Source organism: Pinus tabuliformis, chromosome 1_2 (assembly GCF_031772625.1).
Source record: "Pinus tabuliformis cultivar Carrire ecotype Pingquan chromosome 1_2, CPIR1, whole genome shotgun sequence".
Classification (NCBI taxonomy): domain Eukaryota; kingdom Viridiplantae; phylum Streptophyta; class Pinopsida; order Pinales; family Pinaceae; genus Pinus; species Pinus tabuliformis.
In genome coordinates this window covers 133562104-133581283 of record NC_142298.1, presented here as the reverse complement: position 1 = coordinate 133581283, position 19180 = coordinate 133562104, and the positions used below count along the sequence as shown (strand labels likewise).

The 19180-nt window shown below is 36.0% G+C and overlaps 2 protein-coding genes across 2 annotated transcripts; both read left to right on the top strand.

Annotated features, from left to right (window-relative positions):
* The first annotated feature begins 12998 nt into the window (after positions 1-12998).
* On the top strand, positions 12999-14507 carry LOC149204877 (chaperone protein dnaJ 8, chloroplastic-like). The gene is made up of 3 exons (XM_089393381.1): positions 12999-13614; positions 13854-13922; positions 14038-14507. Exons 1-3 carry the CDS (start codon positions 13420-13422, stop codon positions 14206-14208), a joined length of 435 nt encoding a protein of 144 aa, XP_089249507.1. The 5' UTR covers positions 12999-13419; the 3' UTR covers positions 14209-14507.
* Positions 14508-16433: 1926 nt separating this feature from the next.
* On the top strand, positions 16434-17472 carry LOC149204876 (chaperone protein dnaJ 8, chloroplastic-like). Its single transcript, XM_089393380.1, has 3 exons — positions 16434-16861; positions 17101-17169; positions 17285-17472. Exons 1-3 carry the CDS (start codon positions 16667-16669, stop codon positions 17453-17455), a joined length of 435 nt encoding a protein of 144 aa, XP_089249506.1. The 5' UTR covers positions 16434-16666; the 3' UTR covers positions 17456-17472.
* Positions 17473-19180: the final 1708 nt, after the last annotated feature.

The window sequence follows — 19180 nt, the reverse complement described above, 5'->3', positions numbered from 1 at the left end:
CTCATCCATGCAGAAGGAATTATCTCCTTTAGGATTGCGCAGTTATTTCAAAGGTCAGTGTTGTGTGTGAGGTGATTATCACACAGGTTGCAGCTGGAGGACCCAGGAGAAACTGCACAAGGAAATAGGAGGCTTGGAGGACTGAAGGAAGGCATATGTGTTGCCTATTCCGTCTATGAGCAACATTGTTGGATTGTAATGAGAGCATGATAGCTTGTGAGCTAATGCTTTGTGTAATCTGAACATATTTCCACTTGTATGATAATACAGGTAGCAAGGTTTTTAGCTGAGGCTTTCCCTAGAGTATCATTCTGTGTTCATGTGTGATTGCTTTCTCATTCTCGGTTATATGTGTCCTATTTGATCTTGCTCAAAAGCGATTAAGCTTCCACAAGTTTGTTGTAGAAGTGGATCTTGTATTTTGCTTTAGTATATTGCATGATCTGTTGATCTACAGTGGGAATTTCTACAACTTTGTGTCAAAGTTTCTCTTTAAATATAGGTGAGTTCTAGTCTATATATTGTGAGCCCCTCTGTAATTTTCATATTTTGTCATGCAAGCTCCTATCTTTGTCCTAATGCATCGAATCTAAGATTGTATTCTTGTAGATCATGCTCTCTCTATGTATCTAAATTCTATGATCCAGTATCATTTAGAATCCAAACTTAGGTGGAGTTTTATGATGGCTCACATGATCCCATATGTCATCGTGTCCTCTAAAGTATATGAATTTTCTTTGTGGTACCCTTGTACAAATTTTCACTATGTGATCATATCTCTTGGTGAGGCCGAGAATCATTGATGTGATCCTATCAAGCCAAGCTTCAGTAATATTGTTTTATAAAGGAGACTGAATCTAATAAATGTGTCCAAATCTTGTTAATCTCGTCTCTGTGGAAAAAGGATCAAATAGTTTGTGCCTTTTGTATATATATATATTTTTAAATGCCAAGGCATCTAAGCTTAAGAAGGTCTAAGATCATCTCTACGCAATCAAAGGTTCAAGCTCATTATTGTGTCACAAGCTCAAGGAAAATTCAGATCATGATGTGTCAGTGACTCCTTTAGAAGACTCTATTTTATGAAGAAATGATAGAAACCGAAGTCCAAACATATGTTATCTTGTGAAGAAAAGGGAAAAATCTAATATTACTATATCCCTTAAGCAAAATCTGAATTTGTATTGAAAGATTGATCTTTCGTTGATGAGTGATGTGCTCCTCTCTATACATATAAGCCCTAGTCAATATGCACTACAAAGAGATTGACCAAAAGCCGACATTTATAAGTTCCAGACTGGAGAATCTATTATATAGCCATGCTCCTCTATAATTCTTCAATTTTGTGATCAAGATTATTATAAGTTTGTCAATGATCTTACTTTTTTCGTTTCACCCTATGAGCAGTCAACAATGATGGGTGACTAAGTATCTCAAGTTGCAAGCCTACAAAAATAGCAACAAGACATTGCTTTGGATGCTACTCTTGATGATCTTCTAAAATTTTGGCATAAATATTTATTACAAATGCAATGAGATCTAAAGTATGTAGCTTTAGTCATAGGATATTAATGCAGGATATCAAGGTTATTCCTTTTACTAAGCATGGTTTCTTTCTAAGCTTGAAGACTAAGCAAAATGAATTTGAAATTCCTGGGGTTCGATGGCTGAATGTTTGTCCAATCTCTTGAAACATTTTTAGGTTTGCAATACTCTTGTAAGGGTTTGTTCAAGTGAGCCCTAGGGTGTGTAAAACCCCATGATGTTGAAGATGACGAAGTGCAATTCCCTTAAGTCTAATATATGAAGATAAGCGTTGGGGTTTGAAAACCCTAGCCATTAGGGTTTCGAGTTAAAACCCTATCAAGACAAAAGACATTGGAAATGAATGTTCAGGGACTATGGCTTAATTGCTTCCACCTTATGAAGAAACCCGAGTTCTTAAAGGATTTGACATATCAATGATGAGGCTGATTTGTAGGTTGAATACATAAAGGCCAAAGATTAAGAGGGAGTTGAAAAGATAAGTATATTGTGCTTTTGTTTTTTTCGTTATTAATGATGTTGACTTCTTGATGATGGTAATGTCCGCTAATAATAATAAAAAATAATAATAATAAATAGTATAATATAATATTAAAATATAAGTAAATAAATGATAAGCAATAAATAAAAAATAATAATGGTAAATAAATAATAAAAAAGCTTAAAGAAAATATAATAATATTAAATAAATAATAATTAATGAAGAGAATATATCAATAATAAATAAATAAAATAGTAAATAATAATACTCGAGTTTTAAATAAATATATATAAAAGTAAACTATAAAAATAGTAAAAATAAGTAAAGTTAACAAAAAGTAAAGAGAAATAAAGTAATAAATATTAAATTAAGTAACACTTAAAATAAATAAATAAAAGTTGCATGTTACATGGAATGTGTGGCCCTTTCCATTTTTTGGTCTATTTAATGGACGATGAAGAAAATGAGATTAATTATTCCTTCATCCATTTTCTTGGGAGAAAAGTGTTGTGAGACAAAGGATTCTCTGATAGTAGTACATTGATTAAGGACTTGGGGGTGACCAACGATAGAAATATTATGTGCCACTGAGCCTGCGGTTGGGTGGAGTGTTGTCCCCAAAACTTTGTTGCGGTTAACAGAATTCAAATAGCGTTCAACTCCAAAATCACAAGTAAAGAATATCATCACTACAGATAAGTTGTCTTTGCTCATATATTTTCCGAAATTCTATGCTAATTAGTTGAATAGTTATGTGTTGATTATAAATCACAAAATTGATCTAATTAGTTGCATATTTTAATTTTTGGATTGTTGCATATGGTATCAAAACAAATTTTTACAATCCTTGAGGCCTATAAATCTTAGCACACATGTTTGATTTTAATTTTAAAAAAAATCTATATGTAAAATGAATTTTTAATCTAATTAAACATATCTATGATATTATCTAATTAATTAAAAAAATAACATGATATATTGTTTTATCTGGAGAAGAACAATATTTAATAAAAGTAATTTCAATTATTTAAAAAAATTTAAGAATGTTTGTTTGTTTTGTTTTTTTTTACAATATTAAAATAAAATAATAAAGATATTAAGCAAATTTTTTCAGTAGAAATGACATAAAGAAAAATTTTTGACCGACACGTTTCGAACCAACAAATGTGGTTCACCATCAAAACCAGATAATTCATCATAGATCACAAAAACTTGAATACAGAAAATAAAAATATTATTAATAAAACAAATTAAATAAAAAATGCATCTATGTGTAATTAGGCCAATAGGCCTTCCTTTGAATGAGTTTAGTCGTCTACCTTTTGATTCTCTGATTGACATCTGGCCTCCAACTAGCATCTGGGTTAATTGACATCTGGTATATGTTCTCGAACTATTCCTCCCTCAACAAAACTGCTTTCCGATTTATGCTCTTCCTGCTTTCCGCTTTCTACTCTTCCACGACCTGTTGCAATAACTCGTCTGCTAATCTTACAGGAAATTTTGTGTTTTTTGTTTATAAAAGTGATGTGTTTTGTTGTGGTTTTTTTGTTTATAAAAGTGATGTGTTTTGTTGTGGGTTCGACCTCGGTGATTTCTTTGAGAGAGCGAACTTTGGTATCCATGAGACCTCGGATTTTTCAGTGAGTTTCAAGCATGTTCATAATGGTTTGAGGGATAGTTTAATGAGTTTTCACAGGAGAAGGGGCAACTGGGTTGAATTTGAGAAGAATTCTGCCAAACTGAATGGTGAGAAATCTAGAAGAAACATAGAAGCATGGTGTAGAAGCCAAGATTCTGTAGCTAAACGCTGCGATGTTATTGACAACAACAAGAGATTTTCAGAATGGCCCAAGAGGATTATCTGTGTCTGACAGGCACTCTAGCAGTAGCAGTAGTAACTACAATTCCCCCAATTTTAAATGCAATGTCCAGTTCCATGACAAGATTCTGTCTAAAACACTCTTACCAGTTTAGCAGTTGTGCCGTCCCATGCGCCTTCAAAATCTCCAAGGTGGATAGCATTTTTGAGTGATTTAGAATAAGAGAGGTCCAATTCTTCTCTCCACATCATTCCTGAGACATCCTTTTCTTATTTTAAAACAGAGGTTGGTTTTGATTTTTAGGTCGATAGGCTTTTTTTTGAATGAGTTTAGTCGTCTACCTTTTGATTCTCTGATTGACATTTGGCGTCCAACTGGCATCTGGTTTAATTGACATCTGGCTTATGTTCTCGAACTATTCCTCCCTCACCAAAACTGCTTTCTGATTTCTACTCCTCTTGCTGCTCTTCCACGACCTGCTGCAATAACTCGTCTGCTAATCTTACAGGAAATCTTGTGTTTTTTTGTTTATAAGAGCGATGTCTTTTGTTGTGGGCTTGACCACGGTGATTTCTTTGAGAGAGCGAACTTTGGTATCCATGAGACCTCGGATTTTCCCGTGAGTTTCAAGCATGTTCAGGATGGTTTGAGGGATAGTTTAATGAGTTTTCACAGAAGAAGGGGCAACTGGGTTGAATTTGAGAAGAATTCTGCCAAACTGAATGGTGAGAAATCTAGAAGAAACATAGAAGCATGGTGTAGAAGCCAAGATTCTGTAGCTAAACGCTGCGATGTTATTGACAACAACAAGAGATTTTCAGAATGGCCCAGGAAGATTATCTGTGTCTGACAGGCACTCTAGCAGTAGTAACTACAATTCCCACAATTTTAATTGCAATGTCCAGTTCCATGACAAGATTCTGTCTGAAAAAACTCTTACCAGTTCAGCAGTTGTGCCCTCCCATGCGCCTTCAAAATCTCCAAGGTGGATAGCATTTTGGAGTGATTTAGCATAAGAGAGGTCCAATTCTTCTCTCCACATCATTCTTGAGACATCCTTTTCTTATTTTAAAACAGAGGCTGGTTTTGATTTAGATTTAGCCAAGGAATGGGAATGCGATAATGGTCGTTGTGATTCTAATTTCCGCATGCCAAGATGGTTGATTGACTACTTGGAGGAGGAGGCAAATCTGCTCAAAAATGGACGCTGGAAGGAACAAGACATCAATGCCATGATTCAGGGATCATCCTCTCCTTCCTCGAACACTGAAGATATATATTTGGATAGGAGGACAATTTTGGAAGGCCTGCTATGGAAAGCAGATTTGATGTCAAATTCTATGAGAAAAGAAGGATGGAGTTCTCAAGATATTGCAGAGATTTTCGAAATCGATTATCCCACTCAAAATCCCACCAAGAAAATCTCGCCAGAACTGGCCGAAAGGATTGGAAACTTGCAGAGTATGTTGCTGGAACATGATTTTTTCCTTTTAACTGTGAATGCAAAAGGAGGTGAGCTTGAACAGTCAAAATTTCTTCAGCATCGTTATATCCTTTTTTAGTTAGAAAAATTGTCTACTGTTTTTCATCAACAATATAATGCGAAAAGCAAACATTTAATAACAGGATTTGCTTAATTAGAAGTTTAAGAAACTAGGCCGTGCCGTTTAGATTTGAAGCGATTTGAAGCTTGAACGCTTCAAAGACTGGAATCATTCATCCAGGAGCATGAAATCGCGAGACTCGAATAAAAAATAAGTTCATATATGAAATCCCTCAAATAGAAGGAAGGCACATTAAAGTCAAAACCAATCTGCATTAGAAAATGCCAAAAACAACAAAAACCAAAGACAAGTGAAAAGCAAGCTACAAAAACGAGAGACAAGTGAAAAGCAAGCTTTAAGCTTAGCAAAGCAAGTGATGAAGACGAAGCATATTGGAAGCTTACATCCAGAGTCTCAGCATTACAGATAATAATAACATGAAATATTTTCACAACAAAGAAAAATGCATGTACAGCTCTCACTCGACAAGATGCATTCACAATGTTGCAGTGTATGTTGTAATTGGAAAACATAATGTAGAATGCATGCTCTCACTCGACAAGATGCATTCACAATGTTGCAGTATATATGTTGTAATTAGAAAACATAAAGCAGAATGCATGCTCTCAGTCTACAAGATGCATTCACAATGTTGCAGTGTATATGTTGTAATTGGAAAAGCATAAAGCAGTTGAGTATGTTGTAATTGGAAAACATAAAAGCTAGACCTTAAGGACCCTCGAATATGTTGTAATTGGAAAACATAAAACGAGGCCATAAGGACCCTAGAATGCTCGAAAACAGTGCATCATTACATCTTATTTTAATTGGAGGATGCTTTGAACTAATTATTTCCTTTGGGAACTGCTTTTGTGCTATTTATGCTTTGAAGTGTGTACCTATCCCCTATCTATGAACATAGAAATATTTTCAAGGCAAGGAATATGCATACAGACCTTTCTTTTAACAAAATGGATGCAAAATCTTGCCACTGGAAACAACCAGAGGCCTTAAAATCATTAAAATATTTTGAAGAACTATGCATTTTACAATGAAACTTATCAGCACCCAGAACATTACATTTTTTTGAAATTCAAATGCACGGCAGAGAGCTTTGACTGATAATTTCCTTGAACTGCTAAGTTCAACATGGAACTACATTTGTATGATTTACGCCCATTCCCTGTTTCATTTAACGCCTAGAACAACAGCGAGAAAAAAGAACATGCAGCGCGTAGTAAAAGAAAAACACGGTGCTGTATAATAATTTCTCTTTAAACCACTCCATTGGAAACAATAAAATCAATGAGAATGCAGTGTCATTTGTTCAAAGATCAGAGCCTTAGGTTGAACCAAATATGGGCGGCACTCTGACCCATAAAGATGGTAAAAAGCGCTTAAAAGAATGGAACGCTAAAAAAATCCCAGATTCTGGAAAAACAGCAGGGGGCTTCCAATTATCGTTGAGTTTATCACACTGTCTCCATCAGTGTGGCAGGCTAATGAAAGATGAGGTGCAATGCGCTATTTAGGGGCACAACAATTTTAACCGGAAGAAACCCAGGGTGCTTTGTCATTGAACAATATGGACGTTGGTGGGCAACGTTTAAATGTTGAGATGACAAAAGTAGTGCCTCCAAAGATGGTAACATCTGCTTCTAATGCAAGTAGAAATACTACTCAAACAGGCTCTTTGCCGGTGATGATGCAGCAAGCAGTTGCCATGCAGCAATTGCAGTTTCAGCAAGCATTGATGATGCAACAGGCATTGGCATCACAGCAGGCTGCCAGCAGGGCAGCAACAGTAAAATCTGCTACTGAGGCAGCTGCTCTCCGAGCTGCAGAAATAAGCAAAAGGCTCAAAGGAGAATTTGTTAACAAAGAGGAGAAGGAACCTAGGAAAACGAGAAGGCAGGTTTTTACTCTTATGTTTCTTTATTTTCACTTTGGTCTGCACTTGTGCTGTTTATGCTGTTCTTCTTAAAATAATTAGTAACTTCTTTTAATTTTTATTTGGGTTTCTTCACTTTGGCTCATGTTTCATGTTTTGTTCATGTTATTATTTATAAAATATATAGTAAGTTATTTTGAATATCTGTTTTTTCAGGTCAAGGTCGCTGTTAGACATCATCAATATATTTGTCATTTTTCATTAAATTGTCATGTCTGAAGTATTGATCTTCTTCAACTGTCTTCCTCTGTAGCATTGCTGGTGAAAAACACACAAAAGCAAGTGAAATATTTAGAAGTATTCAAGTGAAATGCAACAGTCATGTTTATAAATGTTCAGTTGAAAAAGTTTCACTTGCTTTATTCCATCTTTTATGCAACAAAGAACTAGCATTTTTATAAAGTTACTAGACTTTATTTGGCTTGGGACATGTTTTGGTTCACGAGTTAAACTTGACTCAAAACTCGGCAAAGATTTGCCAATCAACCTGGAAATGACTCGGCATATAGAAAACTAGAAAAATTATAGATTTTCATGAAAAATAACTTTTTTGCTTTCAATTTAGAATTTATTAGCCCCTAGTTGAATCAAACTGGTCCAATGGGTAGGTCAAATGGGTCTTGGCCAGGTCATCCCAGTCAAACTTGGGTTTGGGTGGTTCGGAACTGACCTGACCTGGTTTGGGTGGTAGGTTGGGTAGAAGTGCCAGTTCCAAGTTGACTTGGCAGGGTCTGGTAACTATAAATCATGTATAAAGATTTATCAGATAATGTTAAAGTTTTAAATACAGCTTTAGTTACACTCTTAGAATTCAATCATTGTATAGTGCACGGAAAAAAGATTGTTTTTTCTATCTATAGTTTGCCTTAACACAACATTATTGTTTTGTTCTGGTGGCCCAATATCTACCAATTATTATGTTTACGCTTTAGTTCTTTTTATCAGTGGAGTTATAGTGTGTAGGTTTGCTAAGTGTTTGATCTTCACTTTTTGTGTTTATTGTATCCTTTATTATACCCATTCATCTCAAAACCAGTGGTTGTTGGCTTGGTATCACTTATAACTATATACTCCAAACTGCCTTGTACATTTCCAGTACATACCCTATTCAGAAGAGCTTGATGAGGCTGCCATGATGTCTGAGCGACAAGCTCTATTTGCATGCCTTTTACTCTCCAAAAAAATGCCTGGCATATGGTGATTAACTGAAAGGATTCAATTCAACTTCTTTGTTAGGTGTTTGCATGCAAAGTAAGTTGAAGTCTTCATCAACAGATCTAACTCAAGCAGATGCTCAAATGAACTCCAGGCTTTATGCCTTCTATATATTTCAAAATTATAAAACTTTATTGTGTTCAGTAGCACAGATCAAGCTTACCTTCTATGGTTGGTGTTTGCAACTTTGCATGCATTCATGTTGAATGTGACGTCTTAATAGAAAAAATTCTCTTGTGCAGTTGTCCAGTTCAACTCCTTCTGCTTGCATGCATGTGTATATTCTGACCTTAAACATGCTTAAGCTAAGGCAGTGAAAAAATACACTCCAGTGGTTAGATTGGAACTATATTTTTCTTTTCTTGCACAAGAGCATAGTATTTGCTTGCTTTATGCCTTATCTTCTTAAGTTTTTTATGAACTTCGAAAATGCAAATTGCAATGGAATCATTGCCAGCGGTTCTTTTGAACAGATTGTTTGTCTGAGGCTCCACAATAACTTTTCTCCTATTACAATACATTTATAGTGGATGTTGAAGACAACCAGTTGCTATATCTACATACTATAAATATTTTGAAGATACTTTTACATGGTAACTTCATTTTGTATGCCTTTTCTTTCTGGTCCGAGCCTTCGTTGCTTGACTTTTCTTGTTTTGAAATTAGAGTTTTTTGTTGGAAGAACAATGATTATAAATAGGTGCACTGATGAGTATAAATATACAATGAAACCAGCTATTCATATGATCAAAACATTCTGAAATGGTCTATTTGTCATTCCCAGTATAGCAACTAACAAGAAAAATGTGCTGCCTGGTTAACGTGTTAGGATAAATTATCAATGGTTAATTGAAGCATGTCTGGGTAAGTCAAGACATTTGCTTATTAATACTTAATGCTGATTTTGGTATTCAAGATCGTTTATTGATCACAGTCACATTTTGAGACGCTGAAATCTCTTAAAGCACAAATACATCTTTGAGCATTTTCCTTGGCAACTGAACGAACTGCTTGTAGGCTGCAATGTCAGTCATATATTCTACCCTCCCAAGAGTTCATCTATCTTGACCATCTTTACCAGTGGGGAGCCACTGTAAGCTACAAGCTTGTGGTATTGGCCGAGTTGGTTTAAGTAGGCAAACTACAAAGTTTCCACACAATTGAGTATATTTGTTGTTGCATATTTAGTATTTAGATTTCATGTCCCCCCTTTGAGCAGGTGGCTACCCAGGAACTCACTTCTTTCCAAAACAAAACAGTTGTATAGCTGTGTAAGTGCAAAAGCTTTTTCTGATTGGTGCTATCCCAGAAGAAGAAATTTAGAAATGCTGATGCATATGCTTTAGTCAGATAACCCAGTGTGCTTGCTTGCATACTCATAAATATTTTGTTTAAGGTGAAGTCACCATAAGCAAGTTGATGCATCAACTTGTGGCATCTTATTAGCTAATGAACTATTTATGTCAAGGCTACAAGGGTGCTAGAAAATCATCCTTATCTGTTTCTGTATGAGTGTCTCTGCCATCCTTTTTTTTATTGAACCTTGTGCAAGGTATGAGCTGATGTCAGTGACTAAACTGGTTTGTGGTTGCAAAAATTCTACATTAGTCTTTAGAAAAATATAAGTATTAGGCTATTTTTGGGATTTAAGTCTCAACAGTCTTGCCTATTTAAGGGTGCTCCTGACTGAGCAGTAAACCCCTTTTTGTTAAATAGAAGGGTCTATGCTGATGCTTCATCTCTGCAGAAACCTTGTTTGTATGGGTACACTAGTCTGGAAATTATTACAATTAGGGGTTACCTTTACTCAATGAAGGTTCAGATGTTTCACTTCTAGCTTCCTCAGGAGGCATGCATTTATGGATGGATATACATGAGTACTTTGCCAACTTTAAACGCTGGAGACTAAGCTTAAACAGATTTGAGATTATTTCTTGCAATTATCTGACACCAACATTTCATTACTTCATCATTTTTTTCTTAATTTGGTGTTCTCGCAGTAGCTGGTTGCAGTGGCTAATTTGTTCCTCTTATTATTTTTCTTGTATGCCAATTAAACAATTGTTTTATCCAATTGGCCGGTAGTGTACGTGACTCACACCTGGTCATTCAAGTGTTTTCTCCATGCAAATTGAACAACTGTTCTGTTTATTTGAGAAGGAATAGAATAGCTTTTAAATAACCTGAGCAAAAGCATTGAATAGCTTTTGAAAAATACGGTAATGTTACTGGGAAATATAACTAGTGTACCAAAACATTGAAAAGCAATCTAAGATGGAATTGCAAAAAAGTTCGCTTTCGAAAAATATCCTAATGTTACTAGGCAATATTAGTACCAAAACATTGGAAAGCAATCTAGGATGAAATTACTAGAATGGAATTACAAAGAAGTTCGCTTCAATTAGACAACAACAGAGTTTCATGGTGTGTGAACTTAGATAACAACGGAGTTTCAAGGTGTGTGAACTTTTATAATGAACAACACTTCTAAAAACAAGTGTGAATTTTTATAATTAGGCCGATAGGCCTTTCCTATTGAAACAGACTTTCGTCGTCCTTTTCAATATCAGGTTGACACCTGGCATGCATATTCGGCGGGCTTCTGTTTATTCTCAGTGCCGAGAACTTCCGGGTTTCCGTCCGTTTGGTAGCATCTGTCGTGATTTCTGTTTATTCGCGCCGAGAACTTCACCGCCTCCTCCAGCTGTTGGAGGCTTCCATTACGACAATCTCGCAGCATTTACATTCACCGCCTCCTCCAACTGTTGGAGGCTTCCATTACGATAATCTCGTAGCATTTACAAACTTTGTTGCGGCTCCTTCAACTGACAGTGGCAATGAGACCACAAATAACCAACACAGGACTCGATGTGAATTTTAATGCAGGTACAACTCTCTGTTTCCCAGGTTCTCAGAATTCCTCTGTTCTGTTTAAATTGCAGGTTAGTGCTCTCGAAAAGGGCCGTTTGGATAGATCCCGTGACAACAGTATCCCTCCTGTACTGCCAATGCGGCCGACTTCGAAAGCCAGGCCTCCTTCTACAGTCAGAACAAGAAAAATTACCGAGTCACGGTTTAATCAGAGCAATGATCAAGTCCCTAGGGACGTTCAAGCTGAGATTCCACCGGTTGATGTTCAAGGTATCTGTATGAACAAGCAGAGTGAAAATATGACAAATGTTGATCAGTTTGAAGGGGATCCATTGGCCGATGGTAGCGATAACGGAGCTGCTGAGGTTAATGCTAAGCGCAATAAGGGTTCAAAAGTGGCAAGCAAACACCTTTTCGTCGTGATGCCCAACATTGATTCGGATATGGCTGGGGGTGCTTTAAAGGATAAACAGGGCTTTAACAGAAGGAATAATCGAAGTCCGGTTGAATCACCTTACAAGAAGCCGGCGGGAACATTCTTCCACCTCTGGCCTGAAAACGACAGATTGAATAGTAAGGGCTTGTTTAGAAAGCTCATTTTCCTTCATATTCAATTCCTTATGTGATGAAAATAAAACTCGGAAATTTTCATTCAGCTCTTTAATTAGGGAAATTTTCATTCAGCTCTTTAATTCTTTCTATTAGTGTTGATAGGGTCAAAATCTGCATATTGTTTTTTATCATTTACCCAGTTGATGACTAGCTCTGAATCTCCCAGTGTCTGGATTTGAGCAGTACCTTTCTTAATTGTTAAATTTTCCAGTATCGAAAATGCACTTAACTCTGCCCAGTAGTTGGTACCTTCTGCCAATGCAGCATTGAAACAGAAACTATGGTTTTCCTTCAGAAATAACACACGTCCAGCACCACAAATCCCTGGAATTTATGGGAATTTTATGTCTCATGCATTTCATATTCATATTTGCAATTAAAATAGTAGATGAGGATAGTTCTTGACAGTAGAGGTGTTTTCTTTATAATGAACTATTTCTTTTATTCTGGGCTCTTCACATGCTTGGTGATGCATGTTAGAGTGCCAAGTATTGTGAGTTCAGTTATTTTAGTTTCATATTGTCTAGATATGGCTCTTGGGCCTTTACTCCTTGGAAATTAGAAGTGCTATCATTTTCATTTTGGAGGACAGGTTTGTTCAGTTGACATTCTTTACTGTAGATTACAGCTGCTGGCTTATAATGTGGATAAGTTTAGGTCCTGTTCATCTTTTTGAAAGGTAAATGAAATGGTGTCATTGGTTGCCATCTGAAAGTTTTTGGTGCCTGGAGAACAATTTTTTTGACTTATAGCTTTATCAGTGAGAAAGGTTTCATATCAAATTTCCTCGTGGTTTAATTGCATCAGCTGCTTCCTTAACTGTATTATTTTAATAGCTCAATGGAGACCGCATTCGTAAATGTTAATCTGAAAGCAGTCATAAGCAAAACGATTTGTTGTTCTTGTCTAATTTTGTGAAATCATATTAGGCTTGCTTACACCTGCATAAAAATTGAAAAATCTCCATTACCTGCATAAAAATTGCAAAACCTCCGTTAACTGTTGCAAAACTGAACTCTTATATATTTTGTTGCACCTATCATAGAATTCACACGAGACCTATAGACATTTGGGTTCAAGATGCTTAGAGATGGTTTTCTGTAATTACGTGATCTCACCTAAAGTATTACTATTATGGATTAACCCTTCAGAATTAGTGTTGGTACGTGGCATGTGATAGTTTTTGGTTCAGGATGATTTTGCTATGTTGCAATTGTTTCTGGTAGATATAGATTACTATGGATCATTCAAACTTTTGTGAGCCAAGTGTGTACATGTGTCATGAAACAAGAAGACTTAATTCTGTCAGAAAGTTGGGGATTACGGTGAGTGCTTTTCACAAATAAGATAGATCCCTTGTTTTCTCTACTATGGAAGATGCTCCAGACACTCACAATGGGTTGCACACTGCTATTAATCTGTATTCTATTACAAATGGGAGGCAGGAGGAATGTAACTGTGATGGCCTCTGTTGCTTTTCCTGGGATGAAAGAGCAGTATGAGACGCTGAGATTGAGCCCTGGGGCTTCTGAAAAAGATGTGAAGAGAGCCTACCGTCGCCTTGCGTTGCAAGTATGCAAGTATCCATTTGAAGCTATGTCTCTTACTTTCAAGATCAGATATTTTCAATAAATCTTCCATTTCTGAAGCAAATAGAAAAAGAGATACAGGTTTGAAATAGAAATTAAAAATGTCAGACTTCACACATTCTTGAGAATTTTTAAGAAAATTTGTCTGGCAATATCCCTGGTCATATATAATGTCAGAAAACATTAATATTGCACTCATATGTTGATATAATCTGCTTACAGTATCATCCGGATGTTTGCAAAGGAGATGTGCGTGGGGTTCAATTTCACAAGATCAATCAGGCTTATGAGGTAAATTGCCTGCCTAAGAGTAATCTTTATCTATATGCATTTTCATTCTGTAATATGGGACTCTTATGCAGGCCCACGGTTTTCTGATTGTTGTTACTTTTGTGATAATGAGCAGACGTTAATGTCCAGTTTAGCAAAGGCAAAGCAACAAAGCTATTCTGCTGATTACTCTGTCGAGGGCATGATGGGAATCAATAACGCTTATTGGGACGAGTGGGAAGAATGGATGGGATGGGAAGGAGCTGGAACCCTTGATTATTCCTCTCATATTAACATTTATGCTTGATGAAATTTTATCATAGACTGTGTAGGTGTCTATTGTCCGACCTTGCAAACAGTTATGGCCTCTCCATTACCGATCCCATGTTGACTGTTATGGGCTATCTATAAAGTTCCTGCTATTGGCAGAAAAACAACTGTTTTAGAAAGCCCATAAAGCTTCTTCATTCATCTCCTGGAAATACAATATGTTCTTCTAACTGTATAGTTGATTTTATTTATCTTCCGTTGGTTTTTTCTGAGTTGTCTCTCTTTTAGTGAGTCATTTGATTTGGTCATGGGTCCTGATTATTAGACTACCTGTACATATGTTTTGTTCATTTATACTCTCAACTACTTGCGGGATATCTCTCTGGACCATGTGATTATTATGGGGATCTGCTCTTCATTAAAGAGCTCCTAACTATTCTTCCTGCAATTTGTAATGACATTCATTTAATGGAAACCATTATTTTGATTAAGAGATCTTTGATCATTGAGATGAAATGCTGCCGTTTCATTACATAATGCAAAATTTCTACATATTTGATCCTTGAGACATAATGAAACCGTTTCATTCCATAATGAATTTTTCTATTGTATATCATCCTGAACAAGGCATTATTCTTGGCTGTAACTATAGGCAATCCCTGCCTGTATTTGCAGGATTCAAATGTTGTTAAGTTTTACCATTAATGTTAATTTTATATGTTTCATCTGGGACTGAGATATATTCAATCAATTAGTTTTGAGTATTTGCTTTCTAGATTGTTACCGTGACAAATCTAGGGTAATCCCTGACAAATTATGCTTGGGGCTATAATTGTGGAGCCATTGAGTGCAAAATTGATGCGTAGATCCTGCTAATTTTTTTGAGTCTGCTCTTTCTTCTTTTTAAACCCCTTAAAGGTGGGGTGGGGATGTAAGATATATATTTTATTTGTAGAAATTCAGACAAGTAAATAGAACATTTAAAATATTTGCGGAATAATCGAAGTCCGGTTGAATCACCTTACAAGAAGCCGACGGGAACATTCTTCCACCTCTGGCCTGAAAACGACAGATTGAATAGTAAGGGCTTGTTTAGAAAGCTCATTTTCCTTGATATTCAATTCCTTATGTGATGAAAATAAAACTCGGAAATTTTCATTCAGCTCTTTAATTAGGGAAATTTTCATTCAGCTCTTTAATTCTTTCTATTAGTGTTGATAGGGTCAAAATCTGCATATTGTTTTTTATCATTTGCCCAGTTGATGACTAGCTCTAAATCTCCCAGTATCTGGATTTGAGCAGTACCTTTCTTAATTGTTAAATTTTCCAGTATCGAAAATGCACTTAACTCTGCCAAGTAGTTGGTACCTTCTGCCAATGCAGCATTGAAACAGAAACTATGGTTTTCCTTCAGAAATAACACACGTCCAGCACCACAAATCCCTGGAATTTATGGGAATTTTATGTCTCATGCATTTCATATTCATATTTTCAATTAAAATAGTAGATGAGGATAGTTCTTGACAGTAGAGGTGTTTTCTTTATAATGAACTATTTCTTTTATTCTGGGCTCTTCACATGCTTGGTGATGCATGTTAGAGTGCCAAGTATTGTGAGTTCAGTTATTTTAGTTTCATATTGTCTAGATATGGCTCTTGGGCCTTTACTCCTTGGAAATTAGAAGTGCTATCATTTTCATTTTGGAGGACAGGTTTGTTCAGTTGACATTCTTTACTGTAGATTACAGCTGCTGGCTTATAATGTGGATAAGTTTAGGTCTTGTTCATCTTTTTGAAAGGTAAATGAAATGGTGTCATTGGTTGCCATCTGAAAGTTTTTGGTGCCTGGAGAACAATTTTTTTGACTTATAGCTTTATCAGTGAGAAAGGTTTCATATCAAATTTCCTCGTGGTTTAATTGCATCAGCTGCTTCCTTAACTGTATTATTTTAATAGCTCAATGGAGACCGCATTCGTAAATGTTAATCTGAAAGCAGTCATAAGCAAAACGATTTGTTGTTCTTGTCTAATTTTGTGAAATCATATTAGGCTTGCTTACACCTGCATAAAAATTGCAAAATCTCCATTACCTGCATAAAAATTGCAAAACCTCCGTTAACTGTTGCAAAACTGAACTCTTATATATTTTGTTGCACCTATCATAGAATTCACACGAGACCTATAGACATTTGGGTTCAAGATGCTTAGAGATGGTTTTCTGTAATTACGCGATCTCACCTAAAGTATTACTATTAGGATTAACCCTTCAGAATTAGTGTTGGTACGTGGCATGTGATAGTTTTTGGTTCAGGATGATTTTGCTATGTTGCAATTGTTTCTGGTAGATATAGATTACTATGGATCATTCAAACTTTTGTGAGCCAAGTGTGTACATGTGTCATGAAACAAGAAGACTTAATTCTGTCAGAAAGTTGGGGATTATGGTGAGTGCTTTTCACAAATAAGATAGATCCCTTGTTTTCTCTACTATGGAAGATGCTCCAGACACTCACAATGGGTTGCACACTGCTATTAATCTGTATTCTATTACAAATGGGAGGTAGGAGGAATGTAACTGTGATGGCCTCTGTTGCTTTTCCTGGGATGAAAGAGCAGTATGAGACGCTGAGATTGAGCCCTGGGGCTTCTGAAAAAGATGTGAAGAGAGCCTACCGTCGCCTTGCGTTGCAGGTATGCAAGTATCCATCTGAAGCTATGTCTCTTACTTTCAAGATCAGATATTTTCAATAAATCTTCCATTTCTGAAGCAAATAGAAAAAGAGATACAGGTTTGAAATAGAAATTAAAAATGTCAGACTTCACACATTCTTGAGAATTTTTAAGAAAATTTGTCTGGCAATATACCTGGTCATATATAATGTCAGAAAACATTAATATTGCACTCATACGTTGATATAATCTGCTTACAGTATCATCCGGATGTTTGCAAAGGAGATGTGCGTGGGGTTCAATTTCACAAGATCAATCAGGCTTATGAGGTAAATTGCCTGCCTAAGAGTAATCTTTATCTATATGCATTTTCTTTCTGTAATATGGGACTCTTATGCAGGCCCACGATTTTTTGATTGTTGTTACTTTTGTGATAATGAGCAGACGTTAATGTCCAGTTTAGCAAAGGCAAAGCAGCAAAGCTATTCTGCTGATTACTCTGTCGAGGGCATGATGGGAATCAATAACGCTTATTGGGACGAGTGGGAAGAATGGATGGGATGGGAAGGAGCTGGAACCCTTGATTATTCCTCTCATATTAACATTTATGCCTGATGAAATTTTATCATAGACTGTGTAGGTGTCTATTGTCCGGCCTTGCAAACAGTTATGGCCTCTCCATTACCGATCCCATGTTGACTGTTATGGGCTATCTATAAAGTTCCTGCTATTGGCAGAAAAACAACTGTTTTAGAAAGCCCATAAAGCTTCTTCATTCATCTCCTGGAAATACAATATGTTCTTCTAACTGTATAGTTGATTTTATTTATCTTCCGTTGGTTTCCATAACACAAAGGACTTACTGATCCAGATGAAGCAACAACTTTCTGAGTTGTCTCTGTTTTAGTGAGTCATTTGATTTGGTCATGGGTCCTGATTATTAGACTACCTGTACATATGTTCTGTTCATTTATACTCTCAACTACTTGCGGGATATCTCTCTGGACCATGTGATTATTATGGGGATCTGCTCTTCATTAAAGAGCTCCTAACTATTCTTCCTGCAATTTGTAATGACATTCATTTAATGGAAACCATTATTTTGATTAAGAGACCTTTGATCATTGAGATGAAATGCTGCCGTTTCATTACATAATGCAAAATTTCTACATATTTGATCCTTGAGACATAATGAAACCGTTTCATTCCATAATGAATTTTTCTATTGTATATCATCCTGAACAAGGCATTATTCTTGGCTGTAACTATAGGCAATCCCTGCCTGTATTTGCAGGATTCAAATGTTGTTAAGTTTTACCATTAATGTTAATTTTATATGTTTCATCTGGGACTGAGATATATTCAATCAATTAGTTTTGAGTATTTGCTTTCTAGATTGTTACCGTGACAAATCTAGGGTAATCCCTGACAAATTATGCTTGGGGCTATAATTGTGGAGCCATTGAGTTCAGAATTGATGCGTAGATCCTGCTAATTTTTTTGAGTCCGCTCTTTCTTCTTTTTAAACCCCTTAAAGGTGGGGTGGGGATGTAAGATATATATTTTATTTGTAGAAATTCAGACAAGTAAATAGAACATTTAAAATATTTGCGGAATAATCGAAGTCCGGTTGAATCACCTTACAAGAAGCCGGCGGGAACATTCTTCCACCTCTGGCCTGAAAACGACAGATTGAATAGTAAGGGCTTGTTTAGAAAGCTCATTTTCCTTCATATTCAATTCCTTATGTGATGAAAATAAAACTCGGAAATTTTCATTCAGCTCTTTAATTCTTTCTATTAGTGTTGATAGGGTCAAAATCTGCATATTGTTTTTTATCATTTACCCAGTTGATGACTAGCTCTGAATCTCCCAGTATCTGGATTTGAGCAGTACCTTTCTTAATTGTTAAATTTTCCAGTATCGGAAATGCACTTAACTTTGCCCAGTAGTTGGTACCTTCTGCCAATGCAGCATTGAAACAGAAACTATGGTTTTCCTTCAGAAATAACACACGTCCAGCACCACAAATCCCTGGAATTTATGGGAATTTTATGTCTCATGCATTTCATATTCATATTTGCAATTAAAATAGTAGATGAGGATAGTTCTTGACAGTAGAGGTGTTTTCTTTATAATGAACTATTTCTTTTATTCTGGGCTCTTCACATGCTTGGTGATGCATGTTAGAGTGCCAAGTATTGTGAGTTCAGTTATTTAGTTTCATATTGTCTAGATATGGCTCTTGGGCCTTTACTCCTTGGAAATTAGAAGTGCTATCATTTTCATTTTGGAGGACAGGTTTGTTCAGTTGACATTCTTTACTGTAGATTACAGCTG